The 21,006-nt window shown below is 36.8% G+C and overlaps 1 protein-coding gene across 3 annotated transcripts in view; it reads right to left on the bottom strand.

Annotated features, from left to right (window-relative positions):
- Positions 1 to 21,006, bottom strand: part of BDP1 (B double prime 1, subunit of RNA polymerase III transcription initiation factor IIIB) — an 85,297-nt gene that overhangs the window by 5,525 nt on the left and 58,766 nt on the right. The window contains exons 27-37 of one of the 3 annotated variants that reach the window (XM_059916548.1): positions 19,790 to 19,826; positions 19,214 to 19,306; positions 17,690 to 17,852; positions 17,180 to 17,334; positions 11,903 to 12,053; positions 11,514 to 11,694; positions 9,315 to 9,369; positions 8,743 to 8,920; positions 7,482 to 7,686; positions 2,613 to 2,652; positions 561 to 825 (exon numbers count right to left, since the gene is read on the bottom strand). In XM_059916548.1, coding sequence (XP_059772531.1) covers positions 561 to 825; positions 2,613 to 2,652; positions 7,482 to 7,686; positions 8,743 to 8,920; positions 9,315 to 9,369; positions 11,514 to 11,694; positions 11,903 to 12,053; positions 17,180 to 17,334; positions 17,690 to 17,852; positions 19,214 to 19,306; positions 19,790 to 19,826 — 1,523 coding nt within the window. Of the gene's footprint in view, positions 1 to 560; positions 826 to 2,612; positions 2,653 to 7,481; positions 7,687 to 8,742; positions 8,921 to 9,314; positions 9,370 to 11,513; positions 11,695 to 11,902; positions 12,054 to 17,179; positions 17,335 to 17,689; positions 17,916 to 19,213; positions 19,307 to 19,789; positions 19,827 to 21,006 lie in introns of those variants that run through there. The other 2 variants (XM_059916547.1, XM_059916549.1) reach the window with 2 other exon arrangements.

The following is a 21,006-nucleotide window of genomic DNA, read 5'->3' as shown; positions in this document are numbered from 1 at the left end:
CTAGAGTATGAGGAAATAATGTGGGAGAGGCTGGCTTTGGGCTTAAATTCCACACTTAGTCTTATAGGGAGAAAGCCAGGGTTTACCTCTTCGGTATGCCACAAGAGAGAAAAACGCACACAGTATTTGGGACTTCAATAAAACAACCCCCAGAGCTACTTCTGATGTTAGCCCTATGTCTCAGACCATCTACATCTGCACTGGCAGCTACTGTATGGTAGAATAAATAATTATTAAAATAATAACCATGAACAATCTGGAAAAGAAAGTGTGCAATACTAAGTTCTAAAGATTTTCTATCTAAAATCAAAGTTTCAGCACTTAAAGTTAAGCTCTTGTCATATGCAATGTCCTCCGAAAGTGTTTGACCTTACTGTATTTCCTTTGGTGACACCCCTTCCCTTTACATTTCTGACAGAGGGGTATGATTACAAAACACCATCCTTAGTACTGGACTTAGTCGTTATACATGTTACACCTATTCCATATAGGTAATGTTTATCCACTGAGAGAGAAAAATGGAGAGAGAGAAACATTTATTAAAGATTTTCTCATGATACCTGGATAGTGGGGTTTTTGAAGACGATGTGATGCTATCCATTTGTTCAGACTTAGAAGCAGCACAAGTTCTTTTTTCCTTATCAGACACCACTATCTCATCCTGAGGTAACTGAGATGTATTCTTTTCTTGTGTATCTGTTATTTTATCAAGAGGTTTAGATCTGATACTCTGAAAAGTTGGTTCAAGTTGCTCTTTCTGAGGTTCTGGAATTGTATGTGTGTTTCCTGAGGTAGGGAAGATACCTTGTCCCTTGTAAGACTCTCCTTCAAAAAAGAAAATAAATGGTAAGCACACATATTGAAATTAATACATCCAATTAAATTGCAATATTTGAAGAAGAAAACTCATGATATTCTATCATGAACCTACCCTAACAAGAGTAAGCTAAATTAAAAATTAGTGGACTATTAGGAATATTATAATGGGTAAAAGCTATGGCAACAGCTTCTACCTTCAGATGTAAAATAGTCATATCAATATATTTTGACTTAGAAAAGCTTTCTCCATAAATATTTCCTAAACTAGCAAAATGAAAAAGTGATCACTTTCTAATTAAGGGTAAAGCTAAGGTCAGAATGGCCATCATTACAAAATCTACAGTCAATAAATGCTGGAGAGGGTGTGGAGAAAAGGGAACCCTCCTACACTGTTGGTGGGAATATAAATTGGTACAGTCACTATGGAGAACAGTATGGAGTTTCCTTAAAAAAACTAAAAATAGAGCTACCATATGATCCAGCAATACCACTCCTGGGCACATAACTGGAGAAAACAATAATTCGAAAAGATACATGTACCCCAATGTTCATTGCAGCACTATTTACAGTAGCCATGACATGGAAGCAACCTCAATATCCATCAACGGAGGAATGGATAAAGAAGATGTGGTACACGGGGCTTCCCTGGTGGCACAGTGGTTGAGAATCTGCCTGCCAATGCAGGGGACACAGGTTCGAGCCCTGGTCTGGGAAGATCCCACATGCCGCGGAGCAACTGGGCCCGTGAGCCACAACTACTGAGCCTGCGCGTCTGGAGCCTGTGCTCCGCAACAAGAGAGGCTGCGATAGTGAGAGGCCCGCGCACCGCGACGAAGAGTGGCCCCCGCTCGCCGCAACTAGAGAAAGCCCTCGCACAGAAACGAAGACCCAACACAGCCAAAAATAAATAAATAGATAAATAAATTTATTAAAAAAAAAAAAGAAGATGTGGTACATATATACAATGAAATATTACTCAGCCATAAGAAAGAACGAAAAATGCCATTTGTAGCAACATGGATGGACCTAGAGATTGTCATACTGAGTGAAGTTAAGTCAGACAGAGAAAGACAAATATCACATGATATCGCTTATATGTGGAATCTAAAAAGATGGTACAAATGAACCTATTTACAAAACAGAAATAGAGTCACAGATATAGAAAACAAACTTATGGTTACCAAGGGGGAAAGGGCGGAGGGCGGGGAGAGGGATAAACTAGGAGATTGGGATTGACATATACACACTACTATATATAAAATAGGTAACTAATAAGAACCTACTGTATAGCACAGGGAGCTCTACTCAATACTCTGTAATGACCTATATGGGAATAAAATCTAAAAAAGAGTGGAGTTATACATATACATACGTATCAGTTATACATATATATAACTGATTCACTTTGCTGTACAGCAGAAACTAACACAACATTGTAAATCAACTATACTCCAATAAAAATTAATTAAAAACAAAAAAAGGTAAAGCTAAGGACCTATAAAAACTCCTTAATACCCAGCTTTCTAATTCCTTAAATGTAGTTGTTGAGCTTTTACAGGAAATCCTGGAGCCATATCGTTTTCTATTAAATACAGGATGAAAGTAGCTTTTCATGGCCACCAAAGTGCCAAATCTAAGATCTCAGAAGGGAAGAAAAACTTCTAATAATAAAGCCGTGATTCTTAGAGAAAAATGAGCAAAACTCTGCTTCAATCCCAAATTTAAACAAGATATATCAAAAATAATCAGGGGTACTTAGCAAAATGCAATCACATTAAAATTTATTTACTCACCTGTTTTCTCCAAAACATTTATTAATTCCTTTGAACACACCTGTTTTAAGAAAATTTACAAAAAAAAATTAGAAATCTATTTGTCAAATAAAATTAATTTTATTTCCTTCTTTCTTTCTTAAGAAAACCTGTACTTCCCAGAAAGCGCTAGGGTCAGACATGTTTTATGGGAATTCTACCAAACATTTATGAAAAACACACTGCAACTATTATTTAAATTATTCCACAGCATAGCAGAAGAGGGAAAGCTTCCAAATGCCTTTTATAAATCAAGCATAATAATGATACCAACTAACCAGTCTCAAATCAGTGCAAAAATATCAAATGAAATATGACAAGCATAATTTAGCAGCACATCAAAAGACTAAAACATCACGCAAATAGAGTTTGTTTGGGAATTCCCTGGCGGTCCAGTGGTTAGGACTCCACGCTTTCACTGCTGAGGGTGCGGGTTCAATCCCTGGTCAGGGAACTAAGATCCCACAAGCTTCGAGGCACAGCCAAAAAAAAAAAAAAAGTTTGTTTCAGGAATACAAAGATGATTTAATATTATAAAACATATTAATAAAAATCAACAGATCTGAGGAGAAAAATAATATCATCTCTCTATTTGTAGGAAAAGTGTCCGATAATATCATTCTTTGAAAAAACGTAAAATTGAACAGACAGGAATTTTCTTAACACCGTAAAATACAACTATTGCAATCCGAAAGGCAGCATCCCGCTTCATAAACACTGAAAGTATTCCCATTAAAATCAGGAATAAGAAAAAGTTGCCCACTATTAGGACTATTTTCTGATTTTTTTTAAGTTGTATTAGCCAATATAATTAGAAAAAAAGAAATTAAAGGTGTAAAAAGTAGAAGAGAAGAATTAAAATTATATTTGCAGATGATATGACTGTTTACTAAGAAAACTCAAGAGACCAAGTGAAAAATTACTACACAAAATGAGGGTAATTCAGTAAAGCTCTCTAGATTAAAAAGAATTCAATGATAATAGCAACAAAAAAGATAAAATTCTTAGATATAATCCAATAAGAAATGTACCAGATTTATATGAAGAAGAACTTAAAATACCCCTGAGAGACAGACACAAAAGAAGTCTTAAACAATTGGAAAGACACACTGTGTTTCTGGACAGGAAGATTCAACATCACATTTATGATGTCAATTTTCTCTATGTTTATCTGTCAACTTAGTATGATCCTAACACAAGTACCAATAGGGTTTTGTTTTTTTTTTTAAGCTCTGAATAAGCTAATTCTGAAATTAATATAAACTTTAAAACATATAAGCAGACTTCCCTGGTGGCACAGTGGTTAAGACATCCGCCTGCCAATGCAGGGGACACAGGTTCGAGCCCTGGTCCAGGAAGATCCCACATGCTGCTGAGCAACTAAGCCCATGCGCCACAACTACTGAGCCTGCGCTCTAGAGCCTGTGAGCCACAGTTACTGAAGCCCGCATGCCTAGAGCCCGTGTTCCACAACAAGAGAAGCCACCGCAGTGAGAAGCCCGTGCACCGCAATGAAGAGTAGCCCCCGTTCGATGCAACTAGAGAAAGTCCGCGCGCAGCAACGAAGACCCAACACAGCCAAGAAAAAAAAAAAACATAAGCGACTAGGAAAAACTTGGAAAAAGAAGAAAATTGTATTGGTGGTTGGGGAGAGGGACAGACTATCCCTTTTTTTTTTTTTTCTTAATTTATTTTATTTATTTATTTTTGGCTGCGTTGGGTCTTAGTTGCTGTGTGCGGTCTTTCTCTAGTTGTGGAGAGTGGGAGCTACTCTTGTTGCGGAGCATGGGCTCTAGGCACGAGGGCTTCAGTAGTTGTGGCTCACAGGCTCTAGAACGCAGGCTCAGTAGTTGTGGCGCACAGGCTCAGTTGCTCCACGGCATGTGGGATCTTCTTGGACCAGGGCTCGAACCCGTGTCCCCTGCATTGGCAGGCGGATTCTTAATCACTGCGCCACCAGGGAAGCTCCCAGACTATCCCTTTTTAAGATAGTAAAGCACTTAAAAGCTACAATAATTAAAACAGTGTGATACTAGCTCCAGAACAAATACGTAAATCAATGAAGAAGAAAGGAAAGTTCAGGAATATGCCCAAATATGTATGGGAATTTAATATCTGACAAAAGTGGAATTTCATTTTATTTTTTAAAAACTACACCTTTATTTTATTTTTTGGCCACACCGTGCAGCATGCAGGATCTTAGTTCCCTGACCAGGGATTGAACCCGTGCCCCCTGCGGTGGAAGCTCAGAGCCTTAACCACTGGACCGCCAGGGAAGTCCCCAAAAGTAGAATTTTAAATCAGCGGACAAAAGATGAATTATTCAATAAATGGTGCTGGGACAAACGGATAGGCATCTGGGGAAAATTAAGTTGGTTCCACTGTTCTTAAAACCAAAATAAATTCTATAGAAATCAATATTAATTAAAAGAATTTATATTAAATTCAAGGTAGACCTTCAATATAACATACTCCATAAGCTATACATAAAAAGATAATAGGGACTTCCCTGGTGGCACAGTGGTTAAGAAACCACCTGCCAATGCAGGGGACACGGGTTCAAGCCCTGGTCCAGGAAGATCCCACATGCCGCAGAGCAACTAAGTCCGTGCGCCACAACTACTGAGTCCACATGCCACAACTGCTGAAGTCCGCGTGCCTAGAGCCCGTGCTCCACGGCAGGAGAGGCCACTGCAATGAGAGGCCCATGCACCACAAGGAGGAGTAGCCCCCGCTCACTGCAACTAGAAAAAGCCCACACGCAGCAATGAAGACCCAATGCAGCCAAAAATAAATAAGTAAATAAATAAATTAAAAAAAAAAAAAGACTAATAAAAAAAAATTTTTTTTTTTTTGGCCATGCTCCACGGCTTGCGAGATCTTAGTTCCCCTACCAGGGATTGAACCCAGGTCCCAGCAGTGAGAGCACCGAGTCCTAACCACTGGAATGCCAGGGAATTCCCCAAAAGACTGATATATCTGATCACAGAAAAATAAAAAGTATTTGTATGTCTATCTGAGTGTGGTGTATATACATTCTAGAATTTAAAATTATAACTTCGGCTATTTATAAGCAACTTTTTATTATTAAAATGCTGAAAACAGTTTAGAAAATAAAAGCCACAAACAGGCCCAAGAGACACTATACATACTTTTCTTATATATTGAGTCACACCAATGTATATCTATCATTTTTTAAATGGCCTATTTTAAACTGGTGACCTAGTTTTGCATGTAGTGATGTACTGTGATCTTTTTTCCATGTCATTAAATATATTTTTAGAATAAAATGAAACAATGTCTGCATGGAATGCTGACAAAATGTTGAAACAGGATGACTGATACATAGGGATACATTATACTAGCCAGTCTACCTTTTTAAATGTTTGAAAACTTTCTCATTAAAAAGTTAAGCAGGGGGCTTCCCTGGTGGCGCAGTGGTTGAGAATCTGCCTGCTGGTGCAGGGGACACGGGTTCGAGCCCTGGTCTGGGAAGATCCCACATGCCACGGAGCGGCTGGGCCCGTGAGCCACAACTGCTGAGCCTGCGCGTCTGGAGCCTGTGCCCCGCAACGGGAGGGGCCGCGATGGTGAGAGCCCCGCGCACCGCGATGAAGAGCGGTCCCCGCACCGCGATGAAGAGTGGCCCCCGCTTGCCGCGGCTGGAGAAAGCCCTCGCACGAACCGAAGACCCAACACAGACAAAAATAAAAGTAAATAAATAAATAAATTTTAAAAAAAGTTAAGCAAAAAAAGTCTGTATGAGAAAATCACAAAAAGTAGTTAAAAGACAACAATCTGAGAAAAAAAAATTTGCAACTCATATCACAGACATAAAAAAACAGAGAGTTCCTCCAAATCTACAAGACAAAGATCAACAAACCCAATTGAAAAATGGGTAAACAGTATAGAGTCACGTCAAAGGAAAGGAAATACAACTGGTTCTTAAGCATATGAAAAGATGTTCAACCTTACTCATAGTAAGAGAAATTAAAAACTATTCCAGGATACCATTTTTTAACCTATCAGATATGGCAGAATACACCGCCTCTGTTGTCTACTATCATCTAAGGACTATTGGTCTTCAACTGTCCCTTTGAGAACACAGATTCTAATTTTTCCATAGTGTTGTTCTATAGTGTAGTAACTTATGATTACCAGAAACAAAAACAAGAGGGTGCTTAAGAAACTTACAACACAGTGGCTGGTAACTGAATCTGCACTGTATTGTCAGGCGTCCCTAAGGTAGTGATGATTGAGCTAAAGAAGTCTGTGTTTTGCAAGGGAATGTTTCATAAATGAAGAGACAGCAAAAGAAAAGCCCTGGGACATGAGGAGTATGGTGCATTTGAGAAACTGAAAGATGGTCAATATGGCTAGCGAGGCAGAGACCAGCACAAGATGAGATTGGACACAGAAAACAGCCAAACAAAAACAGTGCCTTAGAGGTTCTGGTTTTATTCCTAAGAGCAACGGGAAGCTTTAAGCATTATGATAATGGTAGTGATAATATCACTATTACCATTTTACACAGTAGGGAACTCATTCAGAGAAGTGAAGAATCTTGCCTAAGATCCCACAGCTGTTAAGTGGTACAGCCAAGATCCACATCTGTATGATGCTTTCAGCTTAATTTTTAGCCAATGACACTGAGCTAGGAATGGGTTTTCTGATTAATATCCATCAATTTTCACCTAGAACTGGCTGGAAGTAAAAATCCAAAACTGGTTTTATCTGGATTATTTATGGCAAAAAGTATTAGAGCTATCTTTATATAAAGAGTCTAAAGGAAAAAGAAAAATAGATCCGTTGCAATACGGCTGTCTTACTTGCTTAATGATACCATCTTACCTCAGAGGTATACTTTTGACAATCGTCTCTTAAAGTGAGTGAACTTTTTTTGGCAGGAGGAACATGGTCACTTTCGTCAAGCCTACAATGAAATCTCTTCCTAGATACAAGATCCAAATTAGCAGGAGGCTTTTCGGAATCATCTCTTCCAGAATTAGATAAACACATGTCATCCTGACCAGCTGAAGTTACTGGAAAACTGATACTGCATAGAAAATACACACACATTAAATTAGTTATTTTATGAGGTTAAAGCCTGAGCTATTCCAATGAAAACTGCCAAAAAACTTCAAAGTAACTATTATATACATGGCCATGGTCACGAAAATGTTAGTTTTGAGCTCCATTCATACTTAAAAGCTCACAACTTAAGTTCCATAATATTGAATTAAATCTGAGGCAGGGCTTCCCTGGTGGCGCAGTGGTTGAGAGTCTGCCTGCCAATGCAGGGGACACGGGTTCGAGCCCTGGTCTGGGAAGATCCCACATGCCACAGAGCAACTGGGCCCGTGAGCCACAATTACTGAGCCTGCGCGTCTGGAGCATGTGCTCCGCAACAAGAGAGGCCGAGACAGTGAGAGGCCCGCGCACCGCGATGAAGAGTGGCCCCCGCTTGCCACACCTAGAGAAAGCCCTCGCACAGAAACGAAGACCCAACACAGCCAAAAATAAATTAATTAATTAATTAAAAAAAAAAAATCTGAGGCATAAAAATAATGTTTTCTTTGCCAGTAAAGTTAAATTTTAGTCTAAAATGCCTCTTCCTAATATAAAAGGCTTCAATTTCTAATGTTACTTGATAGACAATTAAGCATCTTAACCAATGACTATTAAAATACAACTTAAGAATTCTACAGCAAAGAATTAAAATGAATATCAAAAATATTTTTAAATGTATCCTTTGTACTATTTTTGCAACTTTCTGTGAATGTATATTTATTTCAGAATTTAAAAAATATATAAATGTATACAAAGTAACCTTTAACATGCTATTTTATGATCCAGATTGCTAAATTTTTTTAGCTTTCAAAATACTTAATATACCAACAAAGTTTCATACAAAAGTATTATATTATACATTTAAATGGCATCCTTATCAGATATAAAATCAGTAATTTCTTCTCTAATTTACCACATAATTACTAAATAAGATCTCCACGATAATTACAAATAATGTTGGTGAATGGCTTGTTCAATCGATACTATTCAATTCATAAAGCACCCCTTCCCCCTAGCAAAAACAATTTAGTTGATTCATTACCTCATGTCCCCCCTTTCTTCTGTATTCACTGATTTGACCAATATGGGGGCTGGCAGTAAAGGGTTTGGCATTAACTGCATAGTAGTATCAGCAAATTCTTCTACTGCACTGGTTGGGATTTCCACCAGAGTTAAAATGAATGCTTGTTCATCCTCACCTTCTTGATGTACATTAGCAACTAGATTCATTATCAAAGTTTAAAAGTTAGTAATGAAAAGTTGAACCATGAAATGACAGAAAATCATTAATTTATTTCACTTCTAAAAAGTCTCACGACAACTTATCCCGAAGAATAAAAAACTAAATTATACCCCTCAAGAAACAAATAAATAAAAATTTCGTAAAGGATAAAGATGATTCACTATGGAGAAGATTCATAATTCCTTTTTTTTTTAAGATTTATAATTCTGAATAACAAAACTTATATACAAAATACTTCAAGTTTTTTGTTTGTTTTTTTAATTTAAGGCCATCATAGACCAACAAAAACTGCTTTGTTTTTCCATAGTCAAATGGGCAGTGAAAAAACATACTATTAGGTTCTAAGACTCTACTGAAGCAGATTATCATACCTGTTAGGTCTTGAGGATTGTTTATATTCTCTTGTTGGACTTCTGGAATACTACACTGCCATAAAAAATGAAAATGAAAGAGTGAGGTTGACCAAATCTGTTTTAAAAAGTTTTCCTGACAATGTGATATTGTGAACAGTTATTGTTTCAAAACTCAACAACTTATCTAACCTATATATAGAATTTTTCAAGTGTTTTGAAACTTTTAGTTGTACCAATAAAATTTTGATTCATTTAAATAAACACATATATATATACACAAGGGAATTATGACTAAATTGTTAAATACGTGTAGGCTATGAAATGATTTTTGAAGTAACAGAAAAGGGAGATCCAAACCCTTCAACCTTCTCTCTATCCCCATCACAGCAGCCACTGTACCATGAGTAGGTGACATGTATATGGAAGCAAATTGGTCTCCTTGCCCCCAGCATGGCTCCCTCCAATCTGTTTTCCACAAAACTGTAAACACTGTTTTCTCTAAAATGAAATTCCAATTGTAATTCTCTACTGCTTAAGATCTTAAAACTTTCATTTTGCAACCAACAATGTCAGTAATTGATTCAGGCAAGAATCATCAATGCATACTAAATTACTTACTAAGTGGAAAAGATGCAATTATAATGGAGAAAACTGGTAGGTACCATTCTACCCAAGTGATCAGTCAGCAACACCAATAATGGGACAAACCTACATTATGTGTGCCCTGATATGATGCAAAAGAAGAGCAAAACATCACCTATGTAGTACTCTTGCAAAAAAACGTTTAACCTGAATCTAATAATGAGGAAGCAGTAAAAGAAATCCAGATTATAGACTAGCTTGGACTCTTCTAAAATGTCAAGTACACAAAAGAGGAAAAAGGGCAAGAGGACTACTCTAGATTAAAAAAGTAAGAAGAAATGACAGCTAAATGCACTGTAAGAGGTTTGGCTGCAACTGTATATTACACATTATTATTAAATCAATTCTAGGTAGTATGGTAATATTGAGTGTGGTAATAGTATTGTCATTTTTCTGTAAGAGAATGTCCTTGGTCTTTGATACAAGCTGGAGTATTTGTGAGTGAAGGCTCATGTCTACAACTTACTTTCAGATGGTTTAGTTGTTTTAAAGTACCTACCAAGATGGAGAGCAACACAGAGAGAGAATAATGTTTAGAGCTAGGTATGCACGTAAATGAGGCAAAATGTTCACAGATTTCTATGTAAGATTCTTGCAACTTTTCTCTAAATTTGAAATTATTTCAAAATAAAAAGTAAAAATTAAAAAGTTGGGGGGTAGGGGAAAATCCCATAACTTTGGATATAACCCAAACTCCTTAGCAAGCCATAAAAATTCATTTTATGATCTGTCCCCAGGCTACCTAACTTCACCTCTAAGCACTTTCTTCATTTATATTCCACTCACAGCTACTTATACAGTCCCTGAGCATGTCATACTGTTTCACACTTGTTCTTTGTACATGTTCCTCTTCCTGTAACTGGCTAATTCATACTTGTTCTTCCAGATCAAGGATTTGCTCAGTGCTAGATGCACATTAGAATAACCTGGGGAACTTTAAAAAAAAAAAAAGCTAATGCCTGGGCTCCGCCCACTGCCCCCACCAGATTAGTTTTGCTGGATTGGGTTGAGGGCCACTCCAACTGAGTCTCACACAACTCTCTTTCATAGCACCTATCAGACTGAGTTTAACCATTCATTTACTCATCTGTTCCTCACAAGGCTGTATTCCAAGTATCTCACACAGTATTGCACACACAACATCTCAATAAACACTTGCTCTGAGAATGAACTTCTCAGATCCAGAGGCTAAGAAGCAAGAGTTCTCTCTGTACAAAACACTTTCTTTTTCAAAGCTTTTACAACAAAGCTAGGTATTGGTTATTTTATCTCTATGTTCCAGAGACTAAAAACATATTCAGTACATTCTCGCAAAGGTAAAATTATAGGGGAAAAAAAAAGATCAGTGGTTGTCAGAGGTGGGGGGTGGAGAGAAGGAGTAATTAAAAAAGGACCCTGGAAAAGTTGGGGAGTGATGGAATTGTTCATGTATTGGTTATACGATTATATACGTTTATGAAAATCTGTAGAACTGAACACTAAAAAGGACAAAGTTTATTGTGTGTAAATTAGAACTTAACATTTTAAATAAGGAATAAACAGCTAGCCACCCCGTTATATTTTACATTCTTTTACCTCTGGCACATGAAGTATAAGCACACTGTCTCCGTTAGAGTCCTTTCCCAGGGGCTCTTCGACAGAACTCTCACCAAGACCCGTACCCAAACCAAGTGTGTGGGGCCTTGACTCAGACGAAACAACAGGGGCAACTGAAGACAGCTGAACCTCTGCAGACCTCCCTTCTTCATCTTCATCTCTGAAAGACAGATTAGTATATATCTGAAATCAAGGAGACAACCACAGAACTATGTTTAGAGCTAGGTATGTCAAAGTTCATCTAATTTAATGGTTTTCAAACTTTTAAGATAGATTTAATGCAACAGAACAAATTCTTACCGCTACTGCTTATGCCTATAGTTGACACAGAATATAAATCAAATACCAGAATATCTTTCCTCTTTTACCTTCCAGTTAGGCGTGCTTCTTGTGAAATACTGGTTTCTTCAATACCGTGTACAGATGCCAATTTGCTCTGCTCCTTACTCTCTGCTGTTGTAACTGATTCAAGGTTTTTATCTTCTAATTCTCTTCCTTTAGAAGCATTTTTCTCCGTTTCTTAAATAAAAAACACATTTAAAATACAGCCCAAAATAGTAAAGTCAAAATCTCCATATGAGAAACATATTCTTTTTTCAAAGATCACTACATAGTGGCTCTTCCAAACTTCTCTTAATCCAAAAAGCAAGCTTATTCACATGGCAAAAAGGTGGTCTGGGTCAATTACACTTTTTAACATAAATGAGATCATTACTGAGTCTGCACTGCACACATTTCACTCCTGGCAGCCGCAGCTATTGTATCTCTACTTTACTGTCATAGCAGGTGTAATCGGAAACCCACATACAGAAGAGGTTTAGAGGTGGGTACACATCAGGCCTGGCTGGTTCCACCTTGGGGGAAGTGTTGGGGAGGGAGCTGTTCTGTGATGAATAATGTCACAAAGCGGAAGAAAATGACGTCTGTATAAAAGAGGTAACTGGGGTCTGCACACTGAGAGACCTTCCGGGTACCGCTCAAGCCAAAGTAATGAATTAACTAATTGAACCACAGGAATTGTTGGCGAAAGGAAAATCCCAGAGATCAAGAACCCCAAAACAGGGAAAAGATGATGCTAACTATCCAGATCTTCCACGTGTGGGGTTGAATACAACCTAGGCAGCCCACCACTTACACTGCTTCGCCTGCTCCCACTAGTACCCTAAGGGATTGGGACCTTGGCAGGGAGGGGACATGGAAAATATAGTGAGGCTATTGAAAAAATGAAATAAGAGCACTATGCAACCATACAGAAAGATTTTTTGTCAATATATTAATCTTTAAAAACAGCACTAACATATAAAGAACTCAATAATAAAAAGACAAATAACTCAATTCTAAAATGAGCATAGGGACTTCCCTTGCGGTTCAGTGGTTAAGACTCTGCCTTCCAATATAGGGAGTGCGGGTTTGATCCCTGGTCGGGGAGCTAAGATCCCACATGCCTCACAGCCAAAAAAAAAAAAAACCAAAACAGAAGCAATACTGTAACAAATTCAATAAAGACTTTAAAAATGATCCACATCAAAAAAAAAACTTAAAAAATAAAAAAAAATAAAACGAGCATAGATCTTGAGAGACATTTCTCTAAAGAAGATATGCAAATAAGCACATAAAAAGATACTCAACATCATTAGTGAACAGGGAAATGCAAATCAAAACCACAATGAGACACCACAGAAATACAAAGGATCATAAGAGACTACTACAAACAACTATATGCCAATAAAATGGACAACTTGGAAGAAATGGACAAATTCTTAGAAAGGTACAACCTTCCAAAACTGAACCAGGAAGAAACAGAAAATATAAACAGACCAATCACAAGTAATGAAATTGAAACTTCAATTAAAAATCTTCCAACAAACAAAAGTCCAGGACCAGATGGCTTCACAGGCAAATTCTATCAAACATTTGGAGAAGAGCTAACACCCATCCTTCTCAAGCTCTTCCAAAAAATTGCAGAGGAAGGAACACTCCCAAGATCATTCTACGAAGCCACCATCACCCTGATACCAAAACCAGACAAAGATATCACAAAGAAAGAAAATTACAGGCCAATATCACTGATGAACATAGACACAAAAATCCTCAACAGAATACTAGCAAACAGAATCCAACAACACAAATCAATCAATGTGATACACCATATTAACAAATTAAAGAATAAAAACCATATGATCATCTCATTAGATGCAGAAAAAGCTTTTGACAAAATTCAACACCCATTTATGATAAAAACTCTCCAGAAAGTGGGCATAGAGAGAACCTACCTCAACATAATAAAGGCCATATATGACAAACCCACAGCAAACATCATTCTCAATGGTGAAAAACTGAAAGCATTTCCTCTAAGATCAGGAACAAGACAAGGATGTCCACTCTCACCACTATTAATCAACATAGTTTTGGAAGTCCTAGCCACGGAAATCAGAGAAGAAAAAGAAAGAGAAGGAATCCAAATTGGAAAAGAAGAAGTAAAACTGTCACTGTTTGCAGATGACATGATACTATACATAGAGAATCCTAAAGATGCCACCAGAAAACTACTACAGCTAATCAGTGAATGTGGTAAAGCTGCAAGACACAAAATTAATGCACAGAAATCTCTTGCATTCCTATACACTAACAACAAAAGGTCAGAAAGAGAAATTAAGGAAACAATCCCATTTACCACTGCAACAAAAAGAATAAAATACCTAGGAATAAGCCTACCTAAGGAGGTAAAGACTTGTACTCAGAAAACTATAAGACACTGATGAAAGAAATCAAAAATGACACAAACAGAGAGATATACCATGTTCTTGGATTGGAAGAATAAATATTGTCAAAATAACTATACTACCCAAAGCAATCTACAGATTCAATGCAATCTCTATCAAATTACCAATGGCATTTTTCACAGAACTAGAACAAAACATTTTACAATTTATATGGAAACACAAAAGACCCTGAATAGCCAAAGCAATCTTGAAAAAGAAAAACGGAGCTGGAAGAACCAGGCTCCCTGACCTCTGACTATACTACAAAGCTACAATAATCAAGACAGTATGGTACTGGCACAAAAACAGAAATATAGATCAATGGTACAGGATAGAAAGCCCAGAGATGAACCAACACACCTATGGTTACCTAATCTATGACAAAGTAGGCAAGACTATACAATGGAGAAAAGACTGTCTCTTCAATAAGTGGTGCTGGGAAAACTGGACAGCTACATGTAAAAGAATGAAATTAGAATACTCCCTAACACCATACACAAAAATAAACTCAAAATGGATTAAAGTCCTAAATGTAAAACCAGACACTATAAAACTCTTAGAGGAAAACACAGGAAGAACACTCTTTGACATAAATCACAGCAAGATCTTTTTTGACCCACCTCCTAGAGTAATGACTATAAAAACAAAAATAAACAAATGGGACCTAATTAAACTTAAAAGCTTTTGCCCAAAAGGAACCCATAAACGAGACAAAAAGACAACCCTCAGAAAGGGAGAAAATATTTGCAAACGAAGCAACTGACAAGGGATTAATCTCCAAAATATACTAACAGCTCATGAAGCTCAGTATCAAGAAAAACAAACAACCCAATCAAAAAATGGGCAGAAGACCTAAATAGACTTTTCTCCAAAGAAGACATACAGATGGCCAAGAGGCACATAAAAAGATGCTCAACATCACTAATTATTAGAGAAATGCAGATCAAAACTACAATGGGGTATCACCTCACACCGGTCAGAATAGCCATTATCAAAAAATCCACAAACAGTAAATGCTGGAGAAGGTGTGGAGAAAAGGGAACTCTCTTGCTCTGTTGGTGGGAATGTAAATTGATACAGCCACTATGAAGAACAGTATGGAGGTTCCCTAAAAAACTAAAAATAGAACTACCATACGACCCAACAATCCCACTACTAGACATATACCCTGAGAAAACTATAATTCAAAAAGACACATGCACCCCAATGTTCATTGCAGCACTATTTACAATAGCCAGGACATGGAAGCAACATAAATGTCCATGAACAGATGCATGGATAAAGAAGATGTGGTACATATATATAATGGAATATTACTCAGCCATAAAAAGGAACGAAATTGGGTCATTTGTAGAGACGTGGGTGGACCTAGAATCTGTCATACAGAGTGAAGTAAGTCAGAAAGAGAAAAATATTGTATATTTTAATGCATATACGTGGAATCTAGAAAAATGTTACAGATGAACCTATTTGCAGGGCAGGAATAGCGACGCAGACATAGAGAACGGACGGACGTGTGGACATGAGCGGGGGGGAACGGGGGGTAGGATGAATTGGAAGATTGGGACTGACATATATACACTACCATGTGTAAAACAGATAGCTAGTGGGAACCTGCTGTATAGTGCAGGGAGCTCAGCTCGTTGCTCTGTGACCTAGATGGGTGGGATGGGGGCGGGGGGTGGGAGGGAGGTCCAAGAGCAAGGGGATATATGTATACATATAGCTGATTCACTTCGTTGTACAGCAAAAACACAACATTGTAAAGCAATTATACCCCAATTAAAACACACACACACGCACACAATGAGATAGCACTTCACACCCATAGGATAGCTATACTCAAAGAGACAAATAATAACAAGTGTATGGGAGGATGCAGAGAAACTGAAACCCTCACCGAATATTGGTAAAAATATAAAATGGTGCAGCCACTTTTGTAACAGTTTGGCAGTTCCTCAAAAGGTTAAACACAGAATTACCACATGACCCAACAATTCTACTTGTAGGTATAAACCCAAGAGAAATAAAAATATATGTCCACACAAAAACTTATAAATGACTGTTCTTAGCAGTATTATTTATAATATGCAAAAGTTGAATATACTAACTATTGAATTGTACACTTTTTTCTTTTTTTTTGGCCACTCAGCACAGTTTATGGGATCTTAGTTCCCTGACCAGGGATCGAACCCATGCCCCTGCAGTGGAAGCGTGGAGTCCTAACCACCGGACCACCAGGAAAATCCCGACTTGTACACTTTAAATGGGTGAATTCTATGGTATGTGAATTATCTCAATAAAATTGTTATTTTTAAGAAGTGCTGAATAGTATATATGATATAGTATACATATATTTTTGTTCTTGCTGAAAGGAATATACATGTGTATACATATATATGTATGTGTGTATGTATATATATGGGTGCTTGTCTGTATATACACACACCCTTATTTAGATGCTTATGTGTAAAAAACATTTTTAGAAGTCTACAATAAAAACTGATACTGGAAATGGGATTAGGGGCTGGGAACCAAGAAAGAGGGAGGTTTTAAAATTTTTGACTTTTGGGTACTGTCTTATTTTTTGCCACATGCATGTATGCCTAAGAAATGTTTGCTTGAGTATTCATGTATAAACACACAGAAAAAAATATATATGAAGAGAAAGTTTGATCAAGTAAATATAGTGAAAGGGTAATAATTACTGAAACTAGTTGTTGGGTTTATGGGTATTTATTTTATAGCTCATTCTACTTTCTGTATGTTTTAACTTTTTAACAGTTAAAATAATTGTAACAACTGAATATTCCATTTGAAATGCTAATGAAATTTCTTGGGTCAAAGTAATTTTGTAACTTTCAAGGGAACAATAAAGTTTACCTCTTTGAATTTCCACTTCTCCTTTAGTTACAAACAAACTGGGAACTTCCTGATGAGCACCAAACCTGCTGGTCCCTAAAATTTTCTTAAGATTTGGCTTAGGCTTGGCAAATCTACTTCTTATTCTCAAATTATTGGTCACTTCTGAAGTTGTCCTAGAAAGAGATGGGAAGAAAGAGAAATTGATCAACTGTGTAAGAATTCTCTCAGGATTCTGTGTAAGAATCTGGACCATGTCTGTAAAACTGGGACTATATTTACATAAAACTGTTTCATTAAAGCTTAAAACACCCATTGTGGTCATTTTAATATGCAAACTATTAAACTAAAATCAAAATCTGCTAAACCTTACTTTAAAGAGTGAAAAATTAGCACTGCCCACCTTACATTTATTTGTTACTCAAAGCTATTGGCCAAATTGATGGTTGGTTTATATATATTTATTAATTGAACACTAATTTATTTTGTAAAACTCAAAAAACAATAATAGTTTAATAAAGCAAAATAAACCTGGATGATATAGAGTTTTCCTTTACTTCTTCCATTAAACCAATTTCTTCTTTAGTACTTTGTTCATCCAATATAATCTTGTTTTCTTCTACTGATGGAGATGTACTACGGATAGGTGAAGAAGGTTCCTGACATTCATGAACAATTTTGAGATTTGTATTATCTGGGCAAAACGGAATATGGCTTTTATCGTTTGAGTGAACATCAGGAAGTACACATACTCCTACTGCAGAAAAAACCAGAAAATTAAAATTGACCAAATACAAATAGATGTCCAAATAAATCCTTTAACATGCAGCAACAGTAGAATTCTGTTATTTTTATTTTTAATTTTTTTTTTTTTCTGGCCGCACCATGCAGCATGCAGGATCTTAGTTCCCCAACCAGGGATTGAACCTGTGCCCACTTCAGTGGAAGCAGGGAGTCTTAACCACTGGACCGCCAGGGAATTCCCTAATTTTTTTTTTTTTTTTTTGAGTAAGCAATGTGTTAAAGATTTATTCAATTCATTAGGAGAGGACTAGCAGAATGATAAAATGGGTAAAACACATTTGAGAAACTATGTTTTTTTAAAGTCTGCTCTTTTTGGCTCCAACTTGAAATTTATGACCTCATATTTCATGCCAGAGATTTGACATGTTCTAAGTTTAATAATTCTTATAGACTGAAACTTTTCTGTTATTACAATTAAAAATAAATCTTTTTGTTACTTTCAGTAACTATATAACCTCAGATGAATTTCCAGATAGGATTATCTTCATTTATAATTTTTTAAAACCTGTATTTTACGTTCTAGACATTTGTGACAGGCTACAATGCAATACTCTGCCATTGAAAAAGGAGCTCTATAGGGAACACAAATCAGAGACTTTCCTGATAAATATATAGTTATGGGCCAAGAAATCTGACACTTAAAACAAATGGCAGGTCACTCATCAGCAGTTAAAATGATTAACAGGATTATAAGTAACATGATTGTCCATTTAATGTAAAGTAGAAGGTACTTTGATAGTAAAGACCATAGCCTAAAATAAAATACTAAGAGTCTGGGTTGACATATTTTTTGGCTCAGTCCAAACTAACAGAATAGTCTAAACTAAATTATCTCAATGACTACTATTGCCCCTTCATACTGTATTTGACTGTCACGTAATTGTGAAGACTATCTAAAGCAGCGGCTCCTTCGCTAAAGAAACATGTATGAAGAGATCAGTGATCAAGGAGTTCAGTTAACCAATGACGTTTATGATGATAAAGGTAGAGGATTCACTAGATTAACTATTCTACAAATACAAATTATCCTTAATAAACCCAGTGCACTATATGGAAATGGAGGCCATTAGAGGGCTAAGTAAGTAGGATGGATCAATGCATACATATTACCTTTTCTGGAAAAATAACACAGTGATGCCAACTTCAAATGTAAAAGGCAGATATTCACTTAATATTCAAATATGGGTATACTTCTTAAAAGTTGGATTTTAAAGGTTTCTTTTTTTGGTAGGACTTATCTTTTATTCTTACCGTCACTCTGTTCTGTACTGATCTCTGATTGCAACACCAGACCTCCCATTGTAAGTAAAGTTATGGCAGCTTCAGTGCTTCCATCGTTGGTACCTTGTGAAAAACCAGATCAACATTAAAATAGAAGAATGAATCGGGAAATTTATGTTTGGTTGCTTAGAAAAGAATTTTAATTTAGGTGTTTATCCTCTAGTAACAAGTTTCAAAACCCTCCATACCACTAACCCCTTACTAGGGTAGTATTTCATTCAGCTTATATACTGTAAATAGAGCATCAACTGTTGACTTTTACTCACTGAAAATGCCTCCTCCTCGTTAAATAACTTAATACCTTCAACGGAAATACATCTGTGCAAATCAGAGAAAATAAATACTTCTTTATCAAACATCTAATCACTCTCTAAAGTAGCATTCCAAGAATCCAAGTTTCTCCTAGAGATAACATATTCAAACTGCTGGATCTTTTCATTCAATTCTCCAGCAAACTGACTCATTTACTAATTACCACCACTATTAAATCACTCTGTTTGTTGGTGTTAACCAAGTATTTTTAGCTGTTTCCTTATTAACAGTTACCTGTTTCTGCTTGGGAATGTTCACCTGTGGTCATTTCCTAAAAGAGGAAAAGAAAATAATAGCTTAGGTATTTTCCCAAACACATGTTCTATATCTCAAAGCACTACATTTTACAGGTCTTTCTATGCTTTTGGTTACAATGGAGTGGAAATTTATAATTATTCATAAAATTTCATAAACAAGAACAGAAATCATTTAAAAGCCAAATATTTTCATCTCTTGCTCCTTCTTTTACCTTTTGCTTGTATTATATGCAAATTTTAATTCTGATCATATGCAACAAGCATCTGCCCTTCTTACTTCTTCAATTTCATAACCCAACTTTAGTCACATCTGCTGCTAGTTTTGACTCAATGGAAACCAAGGTCTGAACAATATCACAAATTTTTTACACTACTAGGTAGCTTAAAAATTAAATGAATATTAATAAATTAAGAAGTTATAGGATCTATGTCCAGCATGACAGCATGAGGAGCTCTGCTGACCCTCTCCCCAATGAAACTGGTAAAATTTATTAAAGAACCACCATTTAAAGCCTCTGGAAATGGTCCTAAGGGCGTAAGATGCAAATATATTCGATAAAATTGTTGAAAATTCAGTAACAAAGGTGAAAGTCTGTGGTATTTGAGCTAAGACTGCTCTCTCCCTCCTTCCAGCTCAGTGAGGCAGACTCCACCTCAGACTGCTGCGGCCAGGAAAACAGGGTCCCTTCTCCCTGCAGGCCCCACTTGGAGGGCTTTCAGCTCCTAATACCACAAGAACCTGGTGTCAGATTCATCAGAGATAATAGGCCAGTATCTATTATGAATATGGACAAAAAAATCCTCACTAAAATACTAGCAAACTGAATCCAACAACATATAAAAATTATATGCCATGGGGACTTCCCTGGTGGTCCAGTGGTAAAGAATCCACCTTCCAATGCAGGGGACAGGGTTTCGATCCCTGGTCGGGGAACTAAGATCCCACATTTCGCGGGGCAACTAAGCCCGCGTGCCACAACTACTGGGTTCACGTGCCTGAACAAGAGAGCCACAAACTACGGAGCCCACGCGCCCTGGAGCCCATGTGCCACAACGAAGACCTGACGCAGCCAAAAAAATAAAGAAAATAAATAAATATCAAAAAAAAAATTATATGCCATGACTAAGTAGAACTTATCCCAGGGATACAACTTTTGGTTTAACATCCAAAATTCAATCAATGTAATACATCAT

This window comes from Balaenoptera ricei, chromosome 3 (assembly GCF_028023285.1).
Source record: "Balaenoptera ricei isolate mBalRic1 chromosome 3, mBalRic1.hap2, whole genome shotgun sequence".
In the NCBI taxonomy this organism is placed as follows: domain Eukaryota; kingdom Metazoa; phylum Chordata; class Mammalia; order Artiodactyla; family Balaenopteridae; genus Balaenoptera; species Balaenoptera ricei.
This window is presented reverse-complemented; position numbering and strand designations above follow the sequence as displayed.